At 42.2% G+C, this 27,201-nt stretch overlaps 1 protein-coding gene across 2 annotated transcripts; it reads left to right on the top strand.

The window, feature by feature from the left end:
* The first annotated feature begins 9,657 nt into the window (after positions 1–9,657).
* On the top strand, positions 9,658–21,988 carry lich (Lysosomal acid lipase/cholesteryl ester hydrolase). 2 transcript variants are annotated; one of them, NM_001139859.1, is made up of 10 exons: positions 9,658–9,772; positions 11,356–11,473; positions 12,925–13,036; positions 17,510–17,708; positions 18,312–18,421; positions 18,779–18,915; positions 19,116–19,262; positions 19,418–19,489; positions 20,150–20,218; positions 20,926–21,988. In NM_001139859.1, exons 2-10 carry the CDS (start codon positions 11,363–11,365, stop codon positions 21,163–21,165), a joined length of 1,197 nt encoding a protein of 398 aa, NP_001133331.1. In that variant the 5' UTR covers positions 9,658–9,772; positions 11,356–11,362; the 3' UTR covers positions 21,166–21,988. The 2 variants fall into 2 exon arrangements, with proteins under 2 accessions (NP_001133331.1, XP_014034343.1); XM_014178868.2 differs by lacking the exon at positions 9,658–9,772 and adding an exon at positions 11,072–11,092.
* The last annotated feature ends 5,213 nt before the right edge of the window (positions 21,989–27,201 follow it).

Genomic DNA, 27,201 nt, shown 5'->3' with positions numbered 1-27,201 from the left:
AATTTGGCAGTACGTCCAACCGGCCTCACAACAGCAGACCACGTGTAACCATTTCGCTACACTACAAGCATTTTGCCACACCACAAGCATTTCTCTACACTCGCATTAACATTTGCTAACCATGTGTATGTGACCATTAAAATTTGATTTGATTTCAACCATGCTAGCCCAGGACCTGCGGGATCGTCTGAGATCAGCCACCCGGACAGCTGATGAAACTGTGGGTTTGCACAACCGACAAATTTCTGCACAAACTGTCAGAAAGCGTCTCAGGGAAGCTCATCTGCGTGCACGTCATCCTCACAGGGTCTTGACCTGACTGAAATTCGGCGTCATAATGACTTTAGTGGGCAAATGCTCACCATCGATGGCCACTGGCACGCTGGAGAAGTGTGCTTTTCACGGATGAATCCTGGTTTCAACTGTAGCAGGCATATGGCAGACAGTGTGTGAATGGCGTCGTATGGGAGAGCAGTTTGCTGACATCAACGTTGTGAACAAAGTGCCCCATAGTCGCGGTGGGGTTATGGTATGGGCAGGCATAAGCTACGGACAACGGACACAATTGCATTTTAACGATGGCAAGTTGAATGCACAGAGATACCGTGACGAGATCCTGATGCCCATTGTCGTGGCATACATCCGCCGCCATCACCTCATGTTTCAGCACGATAATGCACGGCCCCATGTCGCAAGGATCTGTACACAATTCCTGGAAGCTAAAAACGTCCCAGATCTTCCATGGCCTGCATACTCACCAGATATGTGACCCATTTAGCATGCTTGGGATGCTCTGGATTGATGTGTGACAGCGTGTTCCAGTTCCCGCCAATATCCAGCAACTTTGCACAGCCATTGAAGAGGATTGGGACAACATTCCACAGGCCACAATCAACAGCCTGATCAACTCTATACAAAGCAGAGGTGTCATGCTGCATGAGGCAAATGTTGGTCACACCAGACATTCACTGATTTTCTGATCCATGCCTCTACCTTTATTTTTTAAGGTATCGGTCACCAACAGATGCATATCTGTATTCCCAGTCATGTGAAATCCATAGATTAGGTCCTAATGAATTAATTTCAATTGTCTGATTTCCTTATAAACTCAGCAAAAAAAGAAAAGTCCTCTCACTGTCAACTGTGTTTATTTTCAGCAAACTTAACATGTGTAAATATTTGTATGACCATAGAAGTTTCAACAACTGTGTCATAAACTAAACAAGTTCCACAGACATGTGACTAACAGAAATGGAAAAATGTGTCCCTGAACAAAGGGGGGTCAAAATCAAAAGTAACAGTCAGTATCTGGTGTGGCCACCAGCTGCATTAAATACTGCAGTGCATCTCCTCCTCATGGACTGCACCAGATTTGCCAGTTCTTGCTGTGAGATGTTACTCCACTCTTCCACCAAGACACCTGCAACTTCCCGGACATTTCTGGGGGGAATGGCCCTAGCCCTCACCCTCCGATCCAACAGGTCCCAGGCGTGCTCAATGGGATTGAGATCCGGGCTCTTCGCTGGCCATGGCAGAACACTGACAGTCCTGTCTTGCAGGAAATCACGCACAGAACGAGCAGTATGGCTGGTGGCATTGTCATGCTGGAGAGTCATGTCAGGATGAGCCTGCAGGAAGGGTACCACATGAGGGAGGAGGATGTCTTCCCTGTAACGCACAGCATTGAGATTGCCTGCAATGACAACAAGCTCAGTCCGATGATGCTGTTTCACACCGCCCCAGACCATAACGGACCCTCCACCTCCCTATCGATCCTGCTCCAGAATACAATCCTCAGTGTAAAGCTCATTCCTTCGACGATAAACGCGAATCCGACCATCACCCCTGGTGAGACATAACCGCGACTCGTCAGTGAAGATCACGGTTTGCCAGTCCGGTCTGGTCCAGCGACGGTGGGTTTGTGCCCATAGGCGACGTTGTTGCCGGTGATGTCTGGTGAGGACCTGCCTTACAACAGGCCTACAAGCCCTTAGTCCAGCCTCTCTCAGCCTATTGAGGACAGTCTGAGCACTGTTGGAGGGATTGTGCGTTCCTGGTGTAACTCGGGCAGTTGTTGTTGCCATCCTGTACCTGTCCCGCAGGTGTGATGTTCGGATCTACCGATCCTGTGCAGGTGTTGTTACATGTGGTCTGTATCTGCGAGGATGATCAGCTGTCCGTCCTGTAGCACTGTCTTAGGTGTCTCACAGTACGAACATTGCAATTTATTGCCCTGGCCACATCTGCAGTCCTCATGCCTCCTTGCAGCATGCCTAAGGCACGTTCACGCAGATGAGCAGGGACAATGGGCATCTTTCTTTTTGTGTTTTTCAGAGTCAGTAGGAAGGCCTCTTTAGTGTCCTACGTTTTCATAACTGTGACCTTAATTGCCTACCGTCTGTAAGATGTTAGTGTCTTAACGACCGTTCCACAGGTGCATGTTCATTAATTGTTTATGGTTCATTGAACAAGCATGGGAAACAGAGTTTAAACCCTTTATAATGAAGATTTGTGAAGTTATTTGGATTTTGACGAATTATCTTTGAAAGACAAGATCCTGAAAAAGGGACGTTTCTTTTTTTGCTGAGTTTACAGTCGGACTACTACACTTGTATACAGTGTCCTACTAGAATACCACAGTATATGACAACTATAATAATAGAACACAGAAGACAATGAGACATTGTTGAAGTTTTAAATAAATAAACACTTTTTTCCACAACGTATTTGGACCAGTGGGATGTTCATGAAGTCACCTATGGGCTGGAGGAGGATCAGTGGGAAGAGGTACCCACTGGCCGGAAAGGGGGAACCCCTTCTCTCTGAGCACCTCAGCCCCCAAATCAAAACAAATGTTATTAGTCACATGCACTGAATACCGCAGGTGTAGGCCATACAGTTTAATGCTTACTTACGAGCCCATAACCAACTATGCAGTTTAAAAAAAATATGGATTAGAATAAGAGATGGGGGGGGCACACGTTAACTGAGCATAGCATACATAGGGCCCTATAAAAATCGATTTAATTTGTTCCCTGATTCCATTTAGGTTTCCATATTTTTTTCTCTCTCAAAATATAACTTTTTAAATTAAAAAAACTACACAATTGGACATTCTAAGTCCACAACAGTGCTTAAACCACATCAGGAGATCACTTTGAGTTTTATTTTTGGGAATAGTTACCCTTTAATGCAGGTGAACTCCAGCAAGAGCCCATTGTTGTTTGGTTAGCAATGTTTCTGTAGCGCTCATGTGATTACCGAGCTTGCAAAACAATTGGCCATTGGATTGATGCAAATAATCCTTATATTTTTTTAATGTGGTTACTAAAACAGCTGTTTTAGTAACCACATTGGGAGCAGATATCTTTGTTTCAATTTCAGATTTGAATAGCAGATAAGTAGAAGAAGATGTCATATGCTCCAACATTTTCTAACTTGTTGGGAAAGTGGCAAAGTTGCTGATTTGTGTCATATATTGCATTGTTGCATTTAAGTGAATGGAATGTTGGAAGTGATGATGACAATGGGACATTCAGAATGTAGAATAAATCCCAAAGAAGTCGATGAAGGACAAAAAGAAAGAAAAAACATGTAGAGTTTAAAAAGTATAAAAAAGTTTGTATACAAGCAACTTAACCCAGACTGGTCTACACGTTTTAAAGTTTGAACAAAGTATCTCCCTTGGGGGAAAAAAGCATCTACCCGTGATTTTTCCATGCTAGTATTTGGTTTGCAGTGGGGGTTGTAAAAACCTACCTGTCTCCCTCTACGACAGGGGTAGGCAACCCTGATCCTGGAGTGCCGCAGGCACTTTAAGTTTTTTATTTAACCAACTGAACCTGGAAGACCAGGTGTGTTGAATTTAGGCAACCACTGAACTGATCAATTAACTTAGTTGGTCAGGTGTGGTGCCTAGTTGGAACAAAATCCTGCAGTACCTGCAGCACTCTAGGAACAGGGTTGCAACAGGGTCTACGACCTGTGCAACAATGTATAATTTTACAAATGCAATCTCTCCTCTGCCAGTAGGCTAGCTAGACCAAGAATGAACGTTAAACTAATTATGCAAACCATAAACACCATAAACAAACCATAAACACTAAAAATTCCATTAACCAGCACAAGTATGTGAATTCGACCATTTCAACCACACCCGTTGCTGACAGGTGTATAAAATTGAGCCCACGCTGTGCAATCTCCTTAGGAAAACATTGGCAGTAGAATGGCCTTCCTGAAGAGCTCAGTGACTTTCAACGTGACACCATCATAGTATGCCACCTTTCCAACAAGTCAGTTCGTCAAATTTCTGCCCTACTAGAGCTGTCCCTGTCAACTATAAGGCTTGTTATTGTGAAGTGGAAATGTCTAGGAGCAACAACGGCTCAGCCATGAAGTGGTAGGCCATACAAGCTCACAGAGCAGGACTGCCGAGTGCTAAAGCATGAATTCCAAACTGCCTCTGGCTCGGACTTGCTAACCATAATAGTTGTTGCCTATTTTTTTATTTTACCTTTATTTAACTAAGCAAGTCAGTTAAGAACAAATTCTTATTTTCAATGACGGCCTAGGAACAGTGCTGCCTTGTTCAGGGGCAGAATGACAGATTTTTACCTTGTCAGCTCAGGGATTCAATCTTGCAACATTTCGGTTACTAGTCCAACGCTCTAACCACTAGGCTACCTGCCGCCCAAATGTAGGCCTACTGGATATTTATTAAATCATTATTTATTAAAGTTCTTGTCGCTGATTTTCATTAAATCTCTACTAGTTAGCTACAAGCCAATGATTTGTTTAGCATAGTAACGTTGAATGAAAATAGTGTCCCACGCTTGGATTGCGTCCTACCTGACAGGTCCCTCCTACCAGGTGGCGTGGCGAGAATCTGTCTCCGCACCATGCGCTCTCACCACTGGTGTCCCCCAGGGCTCTGTTCTAGGCCCTCTCCTATTCTCGCTATACACCAAGTCACTTGGCTCTGTCATATCCTCACATGGTCTCTCCTATCATTGCTATGCAGACAACACACAATTAATCTTCTCCTTTCCCCCTTCTGATAACCAGGCGGCGAATCGCATCTCTGCATGTCTGGCAGACATATCAGTGTGGATGACGGATCACCACCTTAAGCTGAACCTCGGCAAGACGGAGCTGCTCTTCCTCCCGGGGAAGGACTGCCCGTTCCATGATCTCGCCATCACGGTTGACAACTCCCTTGTGTCCTCCTCCCAGAGTGCTAAGAACCTTGGCGTGATCCTGGACAACACCCTGTCGTTCTCCACTAACATCAAGGCGGTGACCCGATCCTGTAGGTTCATGCTCTACAACATTCGCAGAGTACAACCCTGCCTCACACAGGAAGCGGCGCAGGTCCTAATCCAGGCACTTGTCATCTCCCGTCTGGATTACTGCAACTCGCTGTTGGCTGGGCTCCCTGCCTGTGCCATTAAACCCCTACAACTCATCCAGAACGCCGCAGCCCGTCTGGTGTTCAACCTTCCCAAGTTCTCTCACGTCACCCCGCTCCTCCGCTCTCTCCACTGGCTTCCAGTTGAAGCTCGCATCCGCTACAAGACCATGGTGATTGCCTACGGAGCTGTGAAGGGAACAGCACCTCCATACCTTCAGGCTCTGATCAGGCCCTACACCCAAACAAGGGCACTGCGTTCATCCACCTCTGGCCTGCTGGCCCCCCTACCTCTGAGGAAGCACAGTTCCCGCTCAGCCCAGTCAAAACTGTTCGCTGCTCTGGCACCCCAATGGTGGAACAAGCTCCCCCACGACGCCAGGACAGCGGAGTCAATCACCACCTTCCGGAGACACCTGAAACCCCACCTCTTTAAGGAATACCTAGGATAGGATAAAGTAATCCTTCTAACCCCCCCCCTTAAAAGATTTAGATGCACTATTGTAAAGTGGTTGTTCCACTGGATATCATAAGGTGAATGCATCAATTTGTAAGTCGCTCTGGATAAGAGCGTCTGCTAAATGACTTAAATGTAAATGTAAATGTAAAATAATGATTAGAATTAACGACTGGGTCAAAACATGAGAAAATGGGCCTCCCGAATGGTGCAGTGCCTATCGCAGTGCTAGAGGCATCACTACAGATCCGGGTTCAATCCAGCCGGCCGCAACTGAGAGAACCATGAGGCGGCACACAACTGGCCCAGCGTTGTCTGGGTTTATAGGCCGGCCGGGATGTCCTTGTCCCATCGCGCTCTAGCGACTCCTGTGGAGGCGCCTGCACACTGACACGTTTCCTCCGGCTTCCGGGTTAAGTGAGCAGTGCGGCTTGGCAGAGTCGGGTGAAGAGATGTGTTTCGGGGGGATCTGAAAATAACTAACACAACCAGCCCACTTGGGTAGCAGCTTCAGAATGCAAAAACGAATGTACTCATTAAAATAATGTTAATAAAAAATTTTTTATTTATATTTGTATAAATGTTGGCAACCGTTTTATAAAAGCAATAATGCACTTGAACCCGGGAATTATCATGTGACATGTATCCAGAATAGCCCTTGTCGGGAGTTGTCACATGATAATTCCCGGGGTTTTTCTCAGGCACTAACTACATAAGGGACAAACGTCGATGTGTACATTACCTTGGAAATAATGAGGAGTTAATTTTTCCAAGGTAATGTACAGAACGAAGGTGTTTATCCCGCTTATAACACAGTTGCCAAAGAAAACAATATGAAAGCACATATTTACCGGTTTAAAAACTTTTTCGTTTATATTTTAATTGTTATGAGAAAATTCATACTTTGTCATCTTATGGTTGCTAGAGATGCGACCCAGTCGTTCGTTCGATTAGTTCGATATTTATGGACAGTCGTTCTTTCTTTATGTTCCGTTGCCATACTTAGTGGCAATGTTCTCATCCCTTGCTTGCTGCTAGCTAGCCAACTAGTTACGGCTACACAGTCACGACCTCTACAGCCAGAATGAAAGCAAAGTAGCTGTTTTCTATTGACATTCATTTGGATACATCCATAACAATGAGCTGATGATGCCCGATTTTGCCTGGCATAGCTAGAAAAGTTTGCCTTCTCGTCAGGAAGTTTGCCTTCCCGTTTGCCTTCAACACTCACTGTTAATTAAGAGGAAATCGCATTGTATATCAAACACTAGGCTAGACGCTAGCTAAATAGTTTGTTGCTGGCAAACCTGCCGATACGACAACCGAATTCAAAAATATCAGTTGCTGAAAACAGCTGGTCAAACTAGAAATGTGGGAGGATTTGACAGCATAGCGCCACTTGAGTCATGACTGCAACAGTAGGGACCAGATAAATTCATGTTCATCATTCACCACGTCAGGTCATTCACAACACAGGTCCAACGCAGTTTTTCCTCGTTGGACCTGTGTTTACAATTGTTGATGATTAGTTATTTGAGAAGGAGACCAAGTCAAGACGTTGGACCGGGTGGATTCAGTTTATAGTAAGGCAGTTTATTATGAGACAAAGATATTTGGCAAAGCGTGCACGGACTCCTTCGTTTAGCTCATAGGGAACTAGCAGAAGAGAGCCCCGAAACATAGTATACATCCAATTTATACAATGAAATAACAGTGTGTTGACGTTGAGTCTAGTAGGTCCGCTCTCCTGACTGGTCGATGAGTGGAGGGACGGTCCACTCTCCAGGTGGTGTCGACTTCCCATTGGCCCTTGGCAGTGTCCTTTGTCCTCGGAGTCCAACACACCTAAGTGTGTGTGTGTGTGTGTGTGTGTGTATTTCTGGTAATTCGTGTCTGGGTGCTTGCGATATTCATGGAATGTTGTTCTTTACACCAGTGGTCAGTTCGTGTGGCTAGGGCTTAAGTCAGCCATCTGTCTCTGGGTGTGGTCGTGATTGGTATCAGTTGGTCGCTCAATATGTCTCTAGAATTTTGTTGTGTGCTGTTGTGAAACATGTTGTGCAAATGCCCTCCTTATATATCATTAGGTAAAACGTTAGATTATCTTTATTACACAATGTATCCGATTGCAAGGTGTCCCGATATCTTTTCCAATTATCCTGATATATTTTTTTCCCAACTGTCCGTTATCTGGTTTTAATGTACATTCTAAAATTACCCTTTTAGCCAATCAGAAACAAGTATTCAACAATGCTGTGGTATAACGCTAATTATAAACTGGATGGTTCGAGCCCTGAATTCTGATTGGCTGACAATCTGTGGTATATCAGGCCGTATACCACGGTATGACAAAACATACATTTTTACTGCTCTAATTACGTTGGTAACCAGTTTATAATAGCAATAAGGCACCTCAGGGTTTGTGATGTATGGCCAATATACCACGGCTGAGGGCTGTATCCAGGCACTCAGCGATGCGTTGTGCAGAAGAACAGCCCTTAGCCGTGGTATTTTGGCCATATAACACACCCCCTCGGGCCTTATTGCTTAATTATAAACTGGGTAGTTTGAGCCCTGAATGCTGATTGGCTGACAGCCGTGGTATATCAAACCGTATAACATGGATATGACAAAACATTTATTTTTACTGCTCTAATTACGTTGGTAACTAGTTTATAATAGCAACAAGGCACCTCGAGGGTTTGTGGTATATGGCATATATACACCACGACTAATGGCCGTATCCAGGCACTCCGTGATGCGTTGTGCATAAGAACAGCCCTTAGGCGTGGTATATTGGCCATATACCACACCCCTTGGGCCGTATTGCTTAAATAATAAGTCAGAAGTATTTAAAATGGGGACTGTTGCTTCGCAAGCCCCCATTAATGACATATCAACAGACAGACTTTAAAACATGCCAAATGATAATAGTTTACTGATGAGATTTCAATAGTGTTTCATGTCAATTCAAACAAAACATCTGCATGTGGGTTTATGGAAGTCACAGGGAGGTCAACAGCAGCAGACATAGTCTATGAATTAGGGTCAAATGTCATCATCAATATTTTGTGATTTATCCTTCTAAAGTACTGAGATGCCACTGATAGGAGCAGGAAGGGTTGAAATGTATGGTAAAAAAAAAATCCCACATCATGTCACAATTTGACCCTCACTTTTTTACTGTTGTCTGTGGAATAATAAGCACGCAGCCGACATTGTAATGATATAAATTAATTTGGTAAATTAGAATTACGTGAAAGTCTCGTCTCAAATAGCAAGTAGGCTACGCTTCATATACATTTGACTTAGATACAATGTAACAACTTTGGCTGCAACTGACACATTTACCTGCTCCTCGAGATTTATCCCAGACAACAATAACTTTGTTTGGCATTTCTCTTCGCAGAAGACAAGCGCATAAACTGCCTGTCAACCCTGCACCAACTATAAGAACTCGTGACATTGTCCCCTAAACTATAAACAACTGTTGCTGACAAAACACAAATAATATACTTTTTAAGTTTCGTTGAGCGTGTTTGGTAAAGCCAGATTTCACATAGTAGCCTTAACATGAATGGCTGTTGGCCGACCAAAATGTTGCCTTGGATGCATGGAAAAAACAGTTTATTCAAGTAAAATAAACATACGACTTAGTTTCTATTACAACATCGCACTGGCAACAGTATTGTCATTGCCACGTCTACAGGATTGATTAATTAGGCTAGAGCAGGGTGGAAAGATTAAATCGGCATTTAATCTTTCCCAATATTTGAAACAAGCCCAATCGGCAACAAAAGCAGTAGGGAGCCTCTGACGTTTTATCACGCTGCAGCTCCTGTGACTTCCTCTTCATTTGGCCAACAAAGAATACAGCATTATTATTCTACACAACAGAAGTTGTCCGGGTAAGTGTTTGCACATGGACACATTGTAGCTATCGTAAAATACATTTATGGGGATATATTCGCCACTGATACAAATGTATAGCCTGCATTTTCCATATATCACATATAGGCCTGCCCTGTGATGCAATAGTTTAGACATGTACAGGTTCAGTGTCAGTGAGTATAGACCACCTTGTTGAATGTAAACGTCAACAACAGCCTACGGAAGGATAACCTACTCCTATTTTAACGCATACTGGTCTAATTATTAGTTGGCGTAGTTTAGTTGGCATAGCTGGTCTAATTATTAATTGGCATAGTTTTGTATTGAATCTCCACAACTAATAGAGTATCAAGGCAAGCATAGTTTATGAATATTGTGCATGAAAACAAAAGATCAGGGGTAAAATAAATGATGAATTAAGAATGTATTAATTGGGTCAGAGCTTTTGTAAAGGCTAGAGACTGTTGTTCCTTTCATTTCCTCATGGAAATCTTGGTGTTATATCTAGTTAACTCCCACATCTTAAACTCTTAACAACAACTAGTACAAATTAATGTTTTACTCTTTTGACTGCAAAGGCTGCATACTGTGTTTGTTTTTCTCTAACTAATCGGTTATGAGACTCCATCAATAGTTCAATGTCTATTGTAAGTCTGGAGCCACTCAAGCAATATTTGCAGAATTGATCATCAGGTGCTTATTCTTGAGACAATGCAAACATGTTTTGATATATTACACAAACAAATTACTAACTTTGAACGGTTATCAAATGTGAACAAGTATCAGGCCAGATCTCATGGTAAAGAGAAGAGATAGCAGCCGACTAGTTGTGGAGACAGCAACATTTGGATTGCAATACTTTTGGTTAACCAATAACTATATATCTTGTGTAATTAGTCTGTCAATGAGAGATTAAGATTGCAATGATACATAAATTGAATGTATTAAGACTCTGATTGATGTTCATATTTAAGTAGGTGTTTGCTGCCAGTGTTGTCTTGTACCCCCAAAATCTGAAGGGGCATAAAGAAAGTGAGGATGGCTGGAGGTGGTCCGGAGGGGGATAGGCCCCCTATCCGGAAGTTGTAGAATTTAGAATTTTTCAAACTCCTGCAATCTAGAGCCATAATCATTATGCTTAATTCTATGTTAAAATATGTCTACTTTTCTGCATATCTAAGCATACATATTGAGCTGTCAGTATCCTCCTGACTGATGTTTCTTTTTTGCATTTCTGCTAAAATCTGGGTAACAGACTGAAAGGAATGTCTTATTCAGTACGTTTAGTTATTGCTTGCTTTCCTAAAGTCTACCAACTTTGCCAGCAGGCATACCAGGTAAGATAGATAGACAAGCTAGCTGCTCTAACTTAATTGATAGCCTGAAATGGCTTCCTGGTAGCTAGTTATGTTGGGAGATTGGGAACCTATCTGGGCTAGCTAAAGCCAACTTCATAAAATTGCTAGTAGTAATTGTAAATGAAACATTTCAAAAAATTTAAAAATGGGCATGACGCCTCTGTGTGATGCTGAATAGGTTCTGACATAATGTGGTCAGAGAGACTTCTAAAGGTTTATAACACATGTATTATGTTTTTCAGACTGAAGATGGTGTGGGCACTACTTTTAATAGCCTTCCTGACCACTGGGGCGGTCCAGTGTCAGAGATCCTTGCTGAAAGACAAAAAAGGACTGGACCCAGAGGTCAACATGAATATTGTGAGTTGGCTAAAATCAATAACAGACAAACTGTATTTTCAGAAACAAAGTGGACAAATACTGAGAAATTGTATTTATCCACACAGTTTTTCCAGACAGACTTCAAACTGTTTTAATACCAACCATAGATAACTGAACAGAGTACTGGACTTCATAGGTCACAGAGCTCATTAACTATTCATAGAACTAGCCAATCTTCTGGGCCAACATGAGCAAATAATAGTCATGGTGGTTACCTCACATGGGGGGAGTTCTGCTTTGCCCACATTCTGCACTTTGTCCCCCATATATCCCATGAGTCATTTCAAGGAAAGTCATAACATGTGATACTGAGGCTTGGGCAATGTCACTCGAAAGGAAATCCCTCTGTCATGTATTAAACTTCAGCATATATTTATCACTAGATAGGACAATATCACACCCATATTATATGACTGAAACATTAAATCTGAGATCTGCCCTAACTAAACATAAAAGCAGTATAAAAATGAGTCCTTGTAAGTTGGGATAAGTGAGTGTTCAATGAAACGGTTATTTTGTGTGCTTAGTGATATCCGTATCATTTGTGTTCCAGGAGCCCACACACAGGCATGCAGTAGTTGAAATATTTGACATGGCAGTCAATCAAATTCTTTCACCACACTTTGTCAGAAAATATATAATGCATGTTTATTCTGAGGTATGCCAATGATAAAATCAACATTTGTGGATTTGGGCCTGGTACATGTCAGTGGTTAACCTCGTATCTTTTATAGGCACCGCATAGTAACAAAATGACATTAATCCTAATTCTAGTGTGTCTATAGTTAGTATACAGTATTTGTCATTGGAAACTACACACTATCAATGATATAAGCCTAATACAATTCCCAGTACGAATAGTTCTCACATGAGAAAACATATTTCCCATTGTTGGCCTGCAAGCACAGACCCTCGCAATATCTCTCTCCACACTGAGGTCACGTGACATTACATTCTTTTTCATACTCAGCCATTTCCCTGTGTAAAACCAGAAACCCAAATGAGTCAGAGCAGAACACCAATCCTCCCCTCCACCCCTGAGGCCCTGAGACGACCTCGGTGTGTCGAATCAGCAGGTTTATACTTAAGTGGCCCAGAGTCAGTAGAATGTGCAGACTGGCAGCCTAGAGGGAGGGGGGGAATGGTGGTGTGTTTTAATTATGCATGGCTAGATCGCATGGCAGGCCCGGCTGGAACCAACAGGCTCAAACACTTTCTTTGAAGTTCCAGATTAGCGTATATATAGATAATATCTGGGAGGGGGGCGGCGAGAGGGAATGCAACAGGGGAAGAATTGTCTGCTTTAATTTTACTGTAATGTGAATACCAGTGATAACGGGGCTGTAAAATAAAGTGTTACCAGAGATCCCCGTTCTGTCAGAATTCAAAATATATTTGACGGTTTGTTTTGTCTTCTTTCTCGTCCACAGAGTGAGATCATCAGGCGTTGGGGCTACCCGGCAGAGGAGCATGACGTAGTCACAGAAGACCTCTACATCCTCAGTGTCAACAGGATCCCGCATGGCCTGAAGAACAGTAAAGGTGTGCGTCAAAGGGTTTTAATGCAGTGCTTCCCAAACTTTTCACTCATGGGGGAACATCTCGTTCCCCCCCCCCCCACGCCCCTTCCCTAATCCAATTGAATGAACTGCTACTATTGTTACACAAAAATGTGTTATCAAATTATTTAGTTAATAAATTAGCCTTTTACTCAGTAAGAAACAACACATACAAATACCAGTACCTGGTTTCCCTTCCATATTGAAAGGATAAATAAATTAGCTTACTGCTGTGCATGTCACATTCCTATGATGAATAGGGTGGGTCAATTTCTATTGTAGAATTTCTCCATTTGAAAAAATAAATAATAGTGTTTCTGGAAGTATTCTAAGGGTGATTATTAGATTGCAAAACATGATTAGTGCTTTCCCTCCACAATTTTGGCCTTCAATTATTTTATTTTCTTCAAGTTAGATGATAGATTTGAGGGTTTGTTAAGGAGGAAGAATGGGAATAGAACAAGCAGCTTGCTGTGTGCGGTGCACGTCCACAATCACCAGTTAGAACTCATAGCAGATTATTATTGGGAGCCGACAATTATTATGTTGTCGAGCAGCAATTGAGGGCTTCAACATTATGCTTTTAATCGAAATAAAAATGTAATGACCAACTTTAATTGTGACCCGAAAATCCAGCTTCATTTTCTCTTAAAGATAATCTAATAATTGATTTAAAATATATATACATACAGTCCAAAGTTTAGACACACCTACTCATTCAAGCGTTTTTCTTTATTTTTACTATTTTATACATTGTAGAATAATAGTGAAGACATCAAAACTGTGAAATAACACATATGGAATCATGTAGGAACCAAAAAAGTGTTAAACAAATCAAAATAGATTTTAGATTTTAGATTCTTCAAAGTATCCACCCTTTGCCTTGATGACAGCTTTGCACACTCTTGGCATTCTCTCAACCAGCTTCACCTGGAATTATTTTCCAACAGTCTTGAAGGAGTTTCCACATATGCTGAGCACTTGTTGGCTGCTTTTCCTTCACTCTGCGGTCCAACTCATCCCAAACCATCTCAATTGGGTTGAGGTCGGGTGATTGTGGAGGCCAGGTAATCTGATGCAGCAGTTCATCACTCTCCTTCTTGGTCAAATAGCACTTACACAGCCTGGAGGTGTGTTGGGTCATTGTCCTGTTGAAAAACAAATGACAGTCCTACTAAGCACAAACCAGATGGGATGGCATATCGCTGCAGAATTCTGTGGTAGCCATGCTGGTTAAGTGTGGCTTAAATTCTAAATAAATCACTGACAGTGTCACCAGCAAAGGACCCCCACACTATCACACCTCCTCCTCCATGCTTCACGGTGGGAACCACACATGGGGAGATCATCCGTTCACCTACTCTGCGTCTCACAAAGACTCAGCGGTTGGAACCAAAAATCTCAAATTTGGACTCATCAGACCAAAGGACAGTTTTTCACTGGTTTAAAATGTCCATTGCTCGTGATCCTTGGCCCAAGCAAGTCTCTTCTTCTTATTGGTGTCCTTTAGTAGTGGTTTCTTTGCAGCAATTCGACCATGAAGGCCTGATTCACGCAGTCTCCTCTGAACAGTTGATGTTGAGATGTGTCTGTTACTTGTGAAATGTGAAGCATTTATTTAGGCTGCAATTTCTGAGGCTGTTAACTCTAATGAACTTATCCTCTGCAGCAGCGGTAACTCTGGGTCTTCCTTTCCTGCGGCGGTCCTCATGAGAGCCAGTTTTGTTATAGCGCTTGATGGTTTTTGCAACTGCACTTAAAGAAACTTTCAAAGTTCTTGAAATTTTCCGGATTGACTGACATTCATGTCTTAAAGTAATGATGGACTGTTGTTTGTCTTTGCTTATTTGAGCTGTTCTTGCCATAATATGGACCTGGTCTTTTACCACATCTTCTGTATACCACTCCTACCTTGTCACAACACAACTGATTGGCTCAAACACATTAAGAAGGAAAGAAATTCCACAAATTAACTTTTAACAAGGCACACCTGTCTGTTAATCAAAATGGATTCCAGGTGACTACCTCATGAAGCTGGTTGAGAGAATGTCAAGAATGAAGAATTTCAAATATAAATAGATTTTGATTTGTTTAATACTTTTTTGTGTTATTTCATAGTTTTGATGTCTTCATTACTGCTCTACAATGTAAAAAATTGTACAAATCAAGAAAAACGCTGGGATGAGTAGGTATGTCCAAACTTTTGACTGGTACTGTATATATTTCTTTATTTTCTTTGTGTTTGTTTATCCCTTACTTCTCTGCCCTGTAATCAGATCCACGTATCTAAGACCAACACACACAGATAGACCTTGTCTAACATCTGAAGTGCTGATATTTCTCACATTGTCAAACATTAGTACTGAATCAGGATCCAAAAGAGAAGTGGTTTTTAGCATTAGTCACCTTGAGGAGAGCGGAGGAGGAGGAATCCATTTCTATATTTTGCGATTGCACCGCCCAGCCTACTCCTGGCTTTTTGTGTTATCACGAGCTATGATATCACATGCATCCAGTGAGGCTGTCTATCTGCTAATAGGTCACCTCTATACTTTAATCATTTTGAACCCAGTCTATGATTGAATTTAATTTCTGTAGAGTTTTTTATTTGTTTGGCATTTCTCGTAATCCGTCCCTAGTTTGAGCTGTTTCAAATGTAGCTTGGCTAATGTTCAACCAGCATCTCATTTATTAAGCTCTTGTTACAATGTACTGTAATTACAGCTTATTTTCAATATGTGATGGGAACAGTAATAGTGACAGTAATAAGAAGCAAACTGTTTGCCACGTGATCTGATTTGAGTATGTTTAGGAATGCATTATGGTATTGAAAGTTTTAGATTTCTTGTGAAGAGGAAGTTGTTTTCTTACAAGTTTAGTCTAAATACTGTGATGCGCAGCTTCTGTCAGAGTCAGCCACTCTCCTTCTCCAGTTCCTACAAATCAGTATTCAGTTTCTCTTTCCTTTGTGGCACCTATATTTCATTAATGAGCGAAGTGAGTGCTAAACCTCACACTAATCTCATCGTGGGAACCCATTTGTGTAAAACAAATTCAGAGGCAATAGACAATGCTTTTTCCTGAACACAGAGTCTCATATTATTCTGAACACTAACTCATGTTCTCGATACAGATCTCTCTGTAGGTGAGTGTAAGTGCCTTCGAGTATTAAACGCTGGCTTTGGCCCCGTTCTTGTTTTTTCGCCGTTGCTTTCTCCATTGCGTTACTTTCCAAAACATGAATTAGTAAATGAATGCTATGTACTTAATTTGACCCTCTCCAACAATTGAAAATGTACATTCAGTTTAGTATTAATATTGACATTGATTTGTCATTAGAAATGCTTCATAAACTAGGTAGGGGTTCCACTTTAAAGATACGCCCAATACGATGTAATATGCCAGGGCTGAGGTAGTCTGGGGAGTTAAAAATCTCAATAATACATTCTGATATCCTCTAAATAAGTAAAGAGCCATCATGTTGTTTGTATCTCTTGATGCCTCATACTCCCTGCTCAGTAGTGTGTGGCAGCAGCCGCACATCCAGTAAGATAGGCAGCGGAGCTCTCTGATAGGCTGGAGAACATCTCATTTCCTGTTGTCCCACTTCCCCTGGTCACACGGGAGAGCGTCTGGATCTCAAAGGAACACAGCAGAGCTGGAATTATTTCAGCCCCCAAATGGGATTTTGATATGAAATTGTGCCAGCTAGAATAGCTATTGCTGGAAATCTTTGATGTTCAATCTAGGAGAGATAGTGTAGGTTTGGTTTTCTTGCACACAGCTGCATTGTGGTTGAAATGCCTAGTACAAGTACAAGGCAGTCTAGGCAGCAAGGTAGACTAGGGGTCCATCTCAAATGCCACCCTATTCTCTATATTGTGTACTACTTTTGACCTGGACCAGAACCCAAAGTAGTGCACTATATATAGGGTGCCATTTGAGACAACCGAGGGGTAGGGGGGCAGGGAAGGAGGAATGGCTGGTATGAAGTCAAACAATCCTATCATCTAAAGGTCTGTTTGTGCTACCGAAAGGACCCACTCACATCCTGTTTCTGACAGATCGCAGCGATAAAGCTCCCAAAAAAGAAAAAGTGCATAGCCACAAGAACGGCTGCTCTGCAGCTGGGATGTAGCTTAGACAGACACCCCCTCTGGTGGTTACAGTCAACAAAACACTTCAATTATGAATAGAACATACTTTTTTGTAACTAACCATTTTTGTAACTTGTAACTATACACTTTCAGTTTATGTAGTTTCGGGCATGTTGGAATGTGAATGGATACTTCAACCATGTTTGAGAAGATTGGAGAAATACTACATTTCCACATGGGCTTTGCCTATGATCCTTGCTTGGAATAAGGTGCTCCTCACTTAGTATTTCTTCCATACCTTGTTACAGTATTCATCCTATAGCATTATGCGTAATGTAGTCTTTTTCTCATCTTGCTAGATCCCAAGCCTGCAGTGTTCCTCCAGCACGGTCTCCTAGCTGCGGGGAGTAACTGGGTGACCAACCTGCCCAACACCAGCCTGGCTTACCTGTTAGCTGACGCTGGCTACGACGTCTGGATCGGCAACAGCAGGGGAAGCACCTGGTCCAGGAGACACCTCACACTCAGCCCTGACCACAACGAGTTCTGGCAGTTCAGGTAGCTAGAGAGATTTAGTCCACTTATACTGATCCTTGCTCGCTCAGCTATTCACCCCATGGCTATGCGCCTAACCTGGATCTACACTGAGTGTACAAAACATTAGGAACACCTTCCAAACACCTTGAGTTGCATGCCCTTTTTCCCTCAGAACAGCCTCAATATGTCAGGGCATGAACTATATAAGGTATCGAAAGCATTCCACATGGATGCTGGCCCATGTTGACTCCAATGCTTCCCACAGTTGTGTCAAGTTGGCTGGATGTCCTTTGGGTGGTGGACCATTCTTGATACACACGGGAAACTGTTGCGTGTGAAAAACCCAGCAGCATTGCAGTTCTTGACACACTCTTACCGGTGCGCCTTGCACCTACTACCAAACCCCGTTCAAAGGCACTTACATATTTTGTCTTGCCCATTCACCCTCTGAATGGCACAAATACCCCATCCATTCCTATTGTTTTGTACACTCAGTGTATATCCCCTGTGCTTACCAACAGAATCACAAGAGGTTGTAGTAGAAAAACAATATATTATTTGAAATGTTTATTTAAGTAGTCTTATTATGGCGTTCACTGAGTTTCTTCTGTTCTTATTCTTCAGTTATGATGAGATGGCAAAGAAGGACCTGCCAGCAGTGGTCAACCACATCCTGAAGACCACAGGCCAGGAGACGATCTACTATGTAGGCCACTCTCAGGGAACCACTATTGGTGAGACGGATTGATTTAGTTAAATGTGTCATATTACAGTATGAAGCGGTATATTTTTTATCTGTAGTTTGACACCGTTAACTACACTATGGTTTACAGTTTTAAACAGAGGCGCAACTTTCACTGGTGATTGGAGGGACACATTCTGAAATTGCATTTGGAATGTGATACAAAACGAGGTAACGGTGTCCTTTAGGACCATGCGGACGCCTCCGAGCGGTCGGGTAGGCTGTTCGGAGTGTTTATCCGACTGGATAAAAATAAATAATAATAATGTCCCCCCCCACTTCTTAAAACGAAGTTGCGCCCCTGTTTTTAAACCATGACATATCTGACTGTATGTCTCTGTTCCTGTAGCTTTTGTTGCATTCTCTTCAATGCCTGAGCTGGCAAGCAAAATCAAGATGTTCTTCGGCCTGGCACCAGTGGCCACCGTGGCTTTTACTACCAGCCCCATAACCAAGCTCTCCATCTTCCCCGATTTCCTCATTTGGGTGAGCAGCAAAGGCTATTTTTCTAACTTAAACTGCATTATGCCACAATTCATTCATACAATAAGTCTAACCTGTGGTTTCCTTTTTCTACCCAACTTTGGCATCTGTTTTTTTTTTTATCTTGATCGATCTGTCAAAATTCTTTGAAGATATATCAATACTGACTAACGCTAATCCATTGTTTGGTTTCCATATCCTAGGATCTATTTGGGAAGAAGGACTTCATGCCTCAGAGTGCTCTCATCAAGTGGTTTGCCACCAAATTCTGCAGTAAGGAGCCTCATAGTGAGCTGTGTGGAAACATCTTCTTCATCCTCTGTGGCTTTGATGAGCTGAACCTCAACATGGTGCGTTCCACAGCGTTCACATTTCATTGCTTTTTGAAAAGGATTTGACATTATTACTATTCTGGACTTCCTTAAACCTAAAGCCTTCAACCTCAAGCCAATTATATAGGTACTGTATGAGTTTGGTGAAGATGTTCATTTCTCTTTTTGTCCAGACTCGCACACCTGTGTACATCTCCCACTGCCCTGCAGGGACCTCAGTGCAGAACATGATTCACTGGTCTCAGGTAAGAACAACACCTGAGAGGAGCTTCTCAAAACATCCTTCGATATGATTCATCCTACTTCTTCAAAACCTACAGTATACATCCCATCCCAACCCCTGTTTGTTAAAACTGTCATGCAGGCCTATAATGTAGATATCAGGCCTATAATCTTACCTATATCCTGTGAGGCTGGGGTGTGGTCAACACAGTCTGAATCGAGAATGAGTTTGCACTCGTCAAACCACAGTTGTCAAACCGATACTGACATTTTGGTTTCACAAGCAACAGAGCAAAAACAGTTACTCAGGACAGAAATAGTTGATCTCAAAGACGTCGGTCAATTATTTTTCAGCTTATTCTGTGTCATAAATAATTATTTCACCCTGTCTATACCTCAGTCTCACACCCAAGTCGACTATCATCGACATTCCACTGTGTGAATAGGAGAGGCACAGACATTCCTGCTGCACACTGACTCAAACACACCAGTTTGTTGCCCTTCAAAGATTCATTGTTGTCGAAATGAACTATACTTGAGTAAAGGTCAATACCAGATTTACCAAAGACAACTTTAACTTTACTGAATTTGACATATTGTTGGACATATTACCTATACATACAGTACCACCATGTGTTCTGCAATCTTGACACAAGTATTTTGTATGTGTATTCTTTTTACAGGCGGTGCATGTTGGAAAGCTGATGGCGTATGACTATGGGAGAGCAGGGAACATGGCTCACTATAACCAGGTAAGCCCATCTCAGAGCTCATTAGTCTGCCAACATACACTGAGTGTACAAAATATTAAGAACACCTGCTCTTTCCATGACAGACAGGTGAATCCAGGTGAAAGCGATGATCCGTTTATTGATGTCACCTGTTAAATCCACTTCAACCAGTGTAGATGAAGGGGAGGAGACAGGTTAAACAAGGATTTAAGCCTTGAGACATGGATTGTGTATGTGTGCCATTCAGTGGGTGAATGGGCAAGACAAAATATTTAAGTGCCTTTCAACAGTTTATGGTAGTAGGTGCCAGGCGCATCGGTTTGTGTCAAGAACTGCAACGCTGCTGGGGTTTTCACACCCAACAATGTCCCGTGTGTATCAAGAATGGTCCACCACCCAAAGGACGTCCAGCCAGGCATTCGAGTCAACATGGGCCAACATGCCTGTAGAACGCTTTTGACAGCTTGTAGAGTCCATGCCCCGACGCATTGAGGCTGTTCCGGGGGCAAGTGGAGGGGGGGGTTCAACTCAATATTAGGAATGTGTTCCTAATGTTTGGTATTCTCAGTGTACACACACATCACTTCACACAAGTTGTTTTCCAAAGCTCTCAGAAGCTACAACCTCTTTCTGAAAGTACCTTATCTTTACTGCTCGAAATCCACTGTGCCGTTATGACCAGTCAATGCCTTTAGCTGACATCTAGTCCATTCTTGTCCCACCTCCAGTCGACCCCTCCGTTGTACAACATCCAGGACATGAAGGTGCCTACGGCCCTGTGGTCCGGAGGTCACGACACCCTTGCTGACCCTAAGGACGTTGCCGTGCTGCTCACCCAGGTCTCCAACCTGGTGTACCACCGCCACATCAAGCACTGGGAACACCTGGACTTCATCTGGGGCATGGACGCCCCCCAGGAGATGTACAGCGAGATAATCAAACTGATGAGCCAGCAGGACTTGGTGTAAACAGTGGAAAGGCAGGGAGATATATGGCTAATTTTAGCCTCAACTCTCATCACAATCACTGAAGAGATTTTAATACTGTATCTGATATATATTGGGAGTCATATATCGGAGTGCCTGGGTGTGAGTGTTTGTGCACTGTATGTGTGTTTATGACTATAAGCGTGTGTAAGAGAGAGTGTTACCATGCATGTGTGTGTTTGACTAAGCCATGAGCAATAATCATTCACCTCTAAATCGGGGTAGTGCGGTACACAAGCTGAGTTTAGGGTTATGTGTGAGGAATCATCTTGTATTATTTTTGTCTTACTTTACTACCGTCCTCTTCCACAACACTTGAATGGATTTTAATCTGTGTTTTGAGAATTTCCCGGGTTTGTAAAAACACACAAGTACACTATCAGACATTTAGATCCTGTTGAAATTCTGCTTGTAGGTTTGGATGAATATATGTCAGTCATTGGTGCATTATCATGGTTACTGTCCAGGGCCCAGTTCAACACCCATTACCTCTCTCTTCAGGACTTGCACTTGTGTTGGGTTGGTTTATTTTGCTGTGCCTTTTTAGTCAAACAAATTCATCGTTTAGTTTGTTTACCACTCATTTTGCTCTTTCCTGTGCTATTGACTGTCTTTTTATTAGCTACTTCCTCAATGTATTTTTATTGGATTTTAGGTGACCTTGAGAATTTATTAGGAAGGGTGCTGACCAAAGAATGACTGACTTGTTTGTTCATTCATGTTCTACTTATGTTGTGTTATAACACTTGTTTGTGCCGCCTTGTAACTAATTGAGAAAACTACTCAATAAATCTTCATTACAAAATCAGTTGTACGATTCAATTACTTGACACCATTTATTGAAAAGTGCCTGTATCTACTCATATATTTTATTTATTTAAACATTGTCAAAGGCTTTAATCTGTAACAATGTTTTAATTCACTTACTCTTACTCGTACAAAAGGACAATATCAAAACCAGAAACAAAACAAACACTCAACTCACTCACAAATATTAAGAAAAATAATAGTATACACTGAGTGAACAAAACATTAAGAACACCTTTTCTTTCCGTGACAGACTGACCAGGTGAATCCAGGTGAAAGTTATGATCTCTTATTGATGTCACTGGTTAAATCCATTTGTGCATGTGTGCCATTCAGAGGGTGAATGGGCAAGACAAAATATCGAAGTGCCTTTGAATGGGGTATGGTGGTAGCAGCCTGACGCACCGGTTTGGGTGTGTCAAGAACTGCAACGCTTCTGGGTTTTTCAATCAGTTTCCCTTGTGTATCAAGAATGGTCCACCACCCAAAGGACATCCAGCCAACTTGACACAACTGTGGGAAGCATTGGAGTCAACATGGGCCAGCATCTCTGTGGAACCCTTTCGATATCTTGTAGTCCAGGGATCATCTAGTCAGCTGCGGGACGATGTTTTTCTTGAGCGGATGGTCAGGGCGCCGGAACATAAATAGAAGTTGGGGAACCCTGTTGTAGTCCATGTCCCAACTAATTCTGAGGGCAAAAGGAGGTGAAACTCAATACAAGTGTAATGTTTTGTACTCTCAGTGTAAATTAAATGAATGATTCAAATAGGATCAACCATGAGACGATTGAAAACAGTTACATGGCCACTTGTACTGGTATTAACTTTAACGAATGGTTGATAGACAGCTGAGGCTAAGGTGTCCAGTACGAACTACAGACTGTATAAAAATGACTTTGTCAGACAAAAGACTGCTGAAAAGATGGTGACGTTGCCATGGTGAAAAGTTCCCCCTCGTCCTCAAAACCCCCTTAAAGCTTTCAGTCTGGCTTTTTCGGTATTGTTACAATCTTCTTGAACTGCAGTCTCCTTGCTATATCCAGTGGGGTTTTATCATCCTAAAGGACAGAAGAATACGTCATATTACCATCAAAGCTTAGTTAAATATATCCCTTTCAAACCAAGACGAAAAGCTGCCAACTTTACCATGATGCCAACTTTTGTCCGCCTTTAATTTATATCTGAAGGGTATTGGCAGTAACAAAGCCTGTACTTTTATTGTTTAAAAGTCCCGTCAAAGTCTCAATATAAAACGTCCCCTTTCATCTTAATGGCTTGGGAACGTTTTAAATCATGAACGTGCTATTGTTGTCTGACATCAAACTTGTCCGCGTTAATCACAAAGCTTAACGGAAATGCTTTTAATGCATTTATACTCTCCATCTAAATTTACTGTGTGCACAGTGCATTCGGAAAGTATTCAGACCCCTTGGCTTTTTCCACTTTTTGTTACATTACAGCCTTATTCTAAAATGGATTTAATAAATAAACATTCTCATCAATCTACACACAGTCCCCCATAATGGCAAAGCGAAATCCGTTTTTTAAAAACATTTTTGCAAATGTATTCAAAATAAAAAGAGACATACCTTATTTATATACAGTTGAAGTCGGAAGTTTACATACACCTTAGCCAAATACATTTCAACTCAGTTGTTCACAATTCCTGATATTTAATCAGAATAAAAATTCCCTGTCTTAGTTCAGTTAGGATCACCATTTTATGTTAAGAATGTGAAATGTCAAATTAATAGTAGAGAGAATGATTTATTTCAGCTTTTATTTCTTTCATCACATTCCCAGTGGGTCAGAAGTTTACATACACTCAATTAGTATTTGGTAGCATTGCCTTTAAATTGTTTAACTTGGGTCAAATGTTTCAGGTAGCCTTCCACAAGCTTCCCACAATAAGTTGGGTGAATTTTGGCCCATTTCTCCTGACAGAGCTGGTGTAACTGAGTCAGGTTTGTAGGCCTCCTTGCTCGCACACACTTTTTTAGTTCTGCCCAAAAATGTTCTATAGCATTGAGGTCAGGGCTTTGTGATGGCCACTCCAATACCTTGACTTTGTTGTCCTTAAGCCATTTTGCCACAACTTTGGAAGTATGCTTGGGGTCATTGTCCATTTGGAAGACCCATTTGCAACCAAGCTTTAACTTCCTGACTGATGCCTTCAGATGTTGCTTCAATATATCCACATCATTTTCCTCCCTCATGATGCCATCTATTTTGTGAAGTGCACCAGGCTCTCCTGCAGCAAAACACCCCCACAACATGATTCTGCTACCCCCGTGTTACACGGTTGGGATGGTGTTTTTTGGCTTGCAAGCCTCCCCCTTTTTCCTCCAAACATAACGATGGTCATTATGGCCAAACAGTTCTATTTTTGTTTCATCAGACCAGAGGACATTTCTCCAAAAAGTACGATCTTTGTCCCCATGTGCAGTTGCAAACCATAGTCTGGATTTTTTATACCGGTTTTGGAGCAGTGGCTTCTTTCTTGCTGAGCGACCTTTCAGGTTAGGTCGATATAGGACTTGTTTTACTGTGGATATAGATACTTTTGTACTTGTTTCCTCCAGCATCTTCACAAGGTCCTTTGCTGTTGTTCTGGGATTGATTTGCACTTTTCGCACCAAAATATGTTCATCTATAGAAGACAGAAAGCGTCTCCTTCCTGAGCGGTATGATGGCTGCGTGGTCCCATGGTGTTTATACTTGCGTACTATTGTTTGTACAGATGAACATGGTACCTTCAGGCATTTGGAAATTGCCCCCAAGGATGAACCAGACTTGTGGAGGTCTACAATTTTTTTTTCGGAGGTCTTGGCTGATTTCTTTTTATTTTCCCATGATGTCAAGCAAAGAGGCACTGAGTTTGAAGGGATGCCTTGAAATATACTGCTCAAAAAAATAAAGGGAACACTTAAACAACACAACCTAGATCTGAATGAAAGAAATAATCTTATTAAATACTTTTTTCTTTACATAGTTGAATGTGCTGACAACAAAATCACACAAAAATAATCAATGGAAATCCAATTTATCAACCCATGGAGGTCTGGATTTGGAGTCACACTCAAAATTAAAGTGGAAAACCACACTACAGGCTGATCCAACTTTGATGTAATGTCCTTAAAACAAGTCAAAATGAGGCTCAGTAGTGTGTGTGGCCTCCACGTGCCTGTATGACCTCCCTACAACGCCTGGGCATGCTCCTGATGAGGTGGCGGATGGTCTCCTGAGGGATCTCCTCCCAGACATGGACTAAAGCATCCGCCAACTACTGGACAGTCTGTGGTGCAACGTGGCGTTGGTGGATGGAGCGAGACATGATGTCCCAGATGTGCTCAATTGGATTCAGGTCTGGGGAATGGGCGGGCCAGTCCATAGCATCAATGCCTTCCTCTTGCAGGAACTGCTGACACACTCCAGCCACATGAGGTCTAGCATTGTCTTGCATTAGGAGGAACCCAGGGCCAACCGCACCAGCATATGGTCTCACAAGGGGTCTGAGGATCTCATCTCGGTACCTAATGGCAGTCAGGCTACCTCTGGTGAGCACATGGAGGGCTGTGCGGCCTCCAATTATAGATCAACCCAAACAATCCCAACATAGAAATAGAAAAACTAGAACTTAAACACAGAAATAGAAAACATAGAAAAACACAAAAACACCCCCTGTCACGCCCTGACCTACTCTACTATAGAAAATGACATCTTACTAGGATCAGGACGTGACACCCGCTTGGAGTTTGCCAACAGGCACCTAAAGATTCTCAGACCATGAGAAACAAGATCCTCTGGTCTGATGAAACCAAGATTCAACTCTTTGGCCTGAATGCCAAGCGTCCCATCTGGAGGAAACCTGGCCCCATCCCTACGGTGAAGCATGGTGGTGGCAGAATCAGGGACTGGGAGATTACTCAGGATCGAGGCAAAGATCAACAGAGCAAAGTACAGAGAGATCCTCGATGAAAACCTGCTCCAGAGAGCTCAGGACCTCAGACTGGGTCAAAGGTTCACCTTCCAACAGGACAAAAACCCTAAACACACAGCCAAGACAACGCAGGAGTGGCTTTGGGACAAGTCTCTGAATGTCCTTGAGTGGCCCAGCCAGAGCCCTGACAAATAACATCAGTGATCTTCAGGTCGGAAAGTCAGAGCTCTAGAAAGATGCGGCGTTCAATACAACAAGGGACTGAGAACGAGGAACTCGGAAATGTCTCACTTCCGACTTCAGTGTGTTCAAGACAACTGGACTCGAGAAAAAAAACGAGTTCCGACTGGGAAAAAAAATCATTTTCAACAATCATACAACTTGGAATTCCATTTCGGAAGCTCAGGCATTTTTCAAGAGCTCCGATTTTCCGACCTGAAGATCACTGACGTTCCTAGGCTAATACTTCCACAGCCAACTTCTTCATTTTTAATTTAGGCCTACGCACCTCACGGGCCACTGCTCATTTTCAACATCTAGTCCTACACCCAAAGTAGGTTAACACATTTAGGGTGTGGTTTGTTGGATTATTTAATGTTTCAGATCATAATTTTTTTCAGCTGTGTTTAATGACGGGTTTCACGAAGATACATTTGGCAACACAAACCGTATTCGGCTAAAGTTTGTCTATTGCGATGCTAATTTTAAGAAGTTAGAATAGGCAACAAGTGTGAGTAAGCATTTTGCATAAAGTTAAGACATGGCACAACATCACCATGCAAAGGGTGGGGTTTATCATTGTGCCACATATGTTCATTCGAATAGAGATAAATGACAAATCTGGAAAGCCATGCAGTAATCATGAACGTGGGCATGATGATGTTACAGTTACAGGCCCTTAATTCATCCAGAGTGAACCACACTTGAATTATTCAAATCTTAGTTCAATTTAGCTGGATCGTCTTTTAAATAGGCTCATGTTGTTTAGGCTATAGTATAGGCCACTGTTAACTTTTATGAAGTTGATACACACAGTTCCATCACATACATTTTTTGGAGAAAGCGCACGTGTAGTTGCCGAACGTTGCAGCTAGAAATGAACTGAATAGAGCCGATGTGATTCGTTATTGTACATGTTAGTGAGGCATATTTGTTCTAAATAGCCTATTTCTATCTGAACGTTCCAAAACGCCCAGCAGGTATCGTAATGTAGCCTACGCCCTCTGGTGAAGGAGTTTGATTATTACACCACACTTATTTCCAATGCAC

Source organism: Salmo salar, chromosome ssa28 (genome assembly GCF_905237065.1).
Source record: "Salmo salar chromosome ssa28, Ssal_v3.1, whole genome shotgun sequence".
In the NCBI taxonomy this organism is placed as follows: domain Eukaryota; kingdom Metazoa; phylum Chordata; class Actinopteri; order Salmoniformes; family Salmonidae; genus Salmo; species Salmo salar.
Note: the sequence above shows the minus strand (reverse complement) of the source record. Positions and strands in the feature narration are given on the sequence as shown.

What these genes read in the sequence shown, in the direction of transcription:
- lich (NM_001139859.1), top strand. Translation starts at nt 11,363, where the DNA reads ATGGTGTGGGCACTACTTTTAATAGCCTTCCTGACCACTGGGGCGGTC. An exon ending in CTCTCAGGGAACCACTATTG is followed by an intron (nt 18,422 to 18,778) that starts GTGAGACGGATT and finishes CTGTTCCTGTAG; the next exon opens with CTTTTGTTGCATTCTCTTCA. An exon ending in TCCCCGATTTCCTCATTTGG is followed by an intron (nt 18,916 to 19,115) that starts GTGAGCAGCAAA and finishes TCCATATCCTAG; the next exon opens with GATCTATTTGGGAAGAAGGA.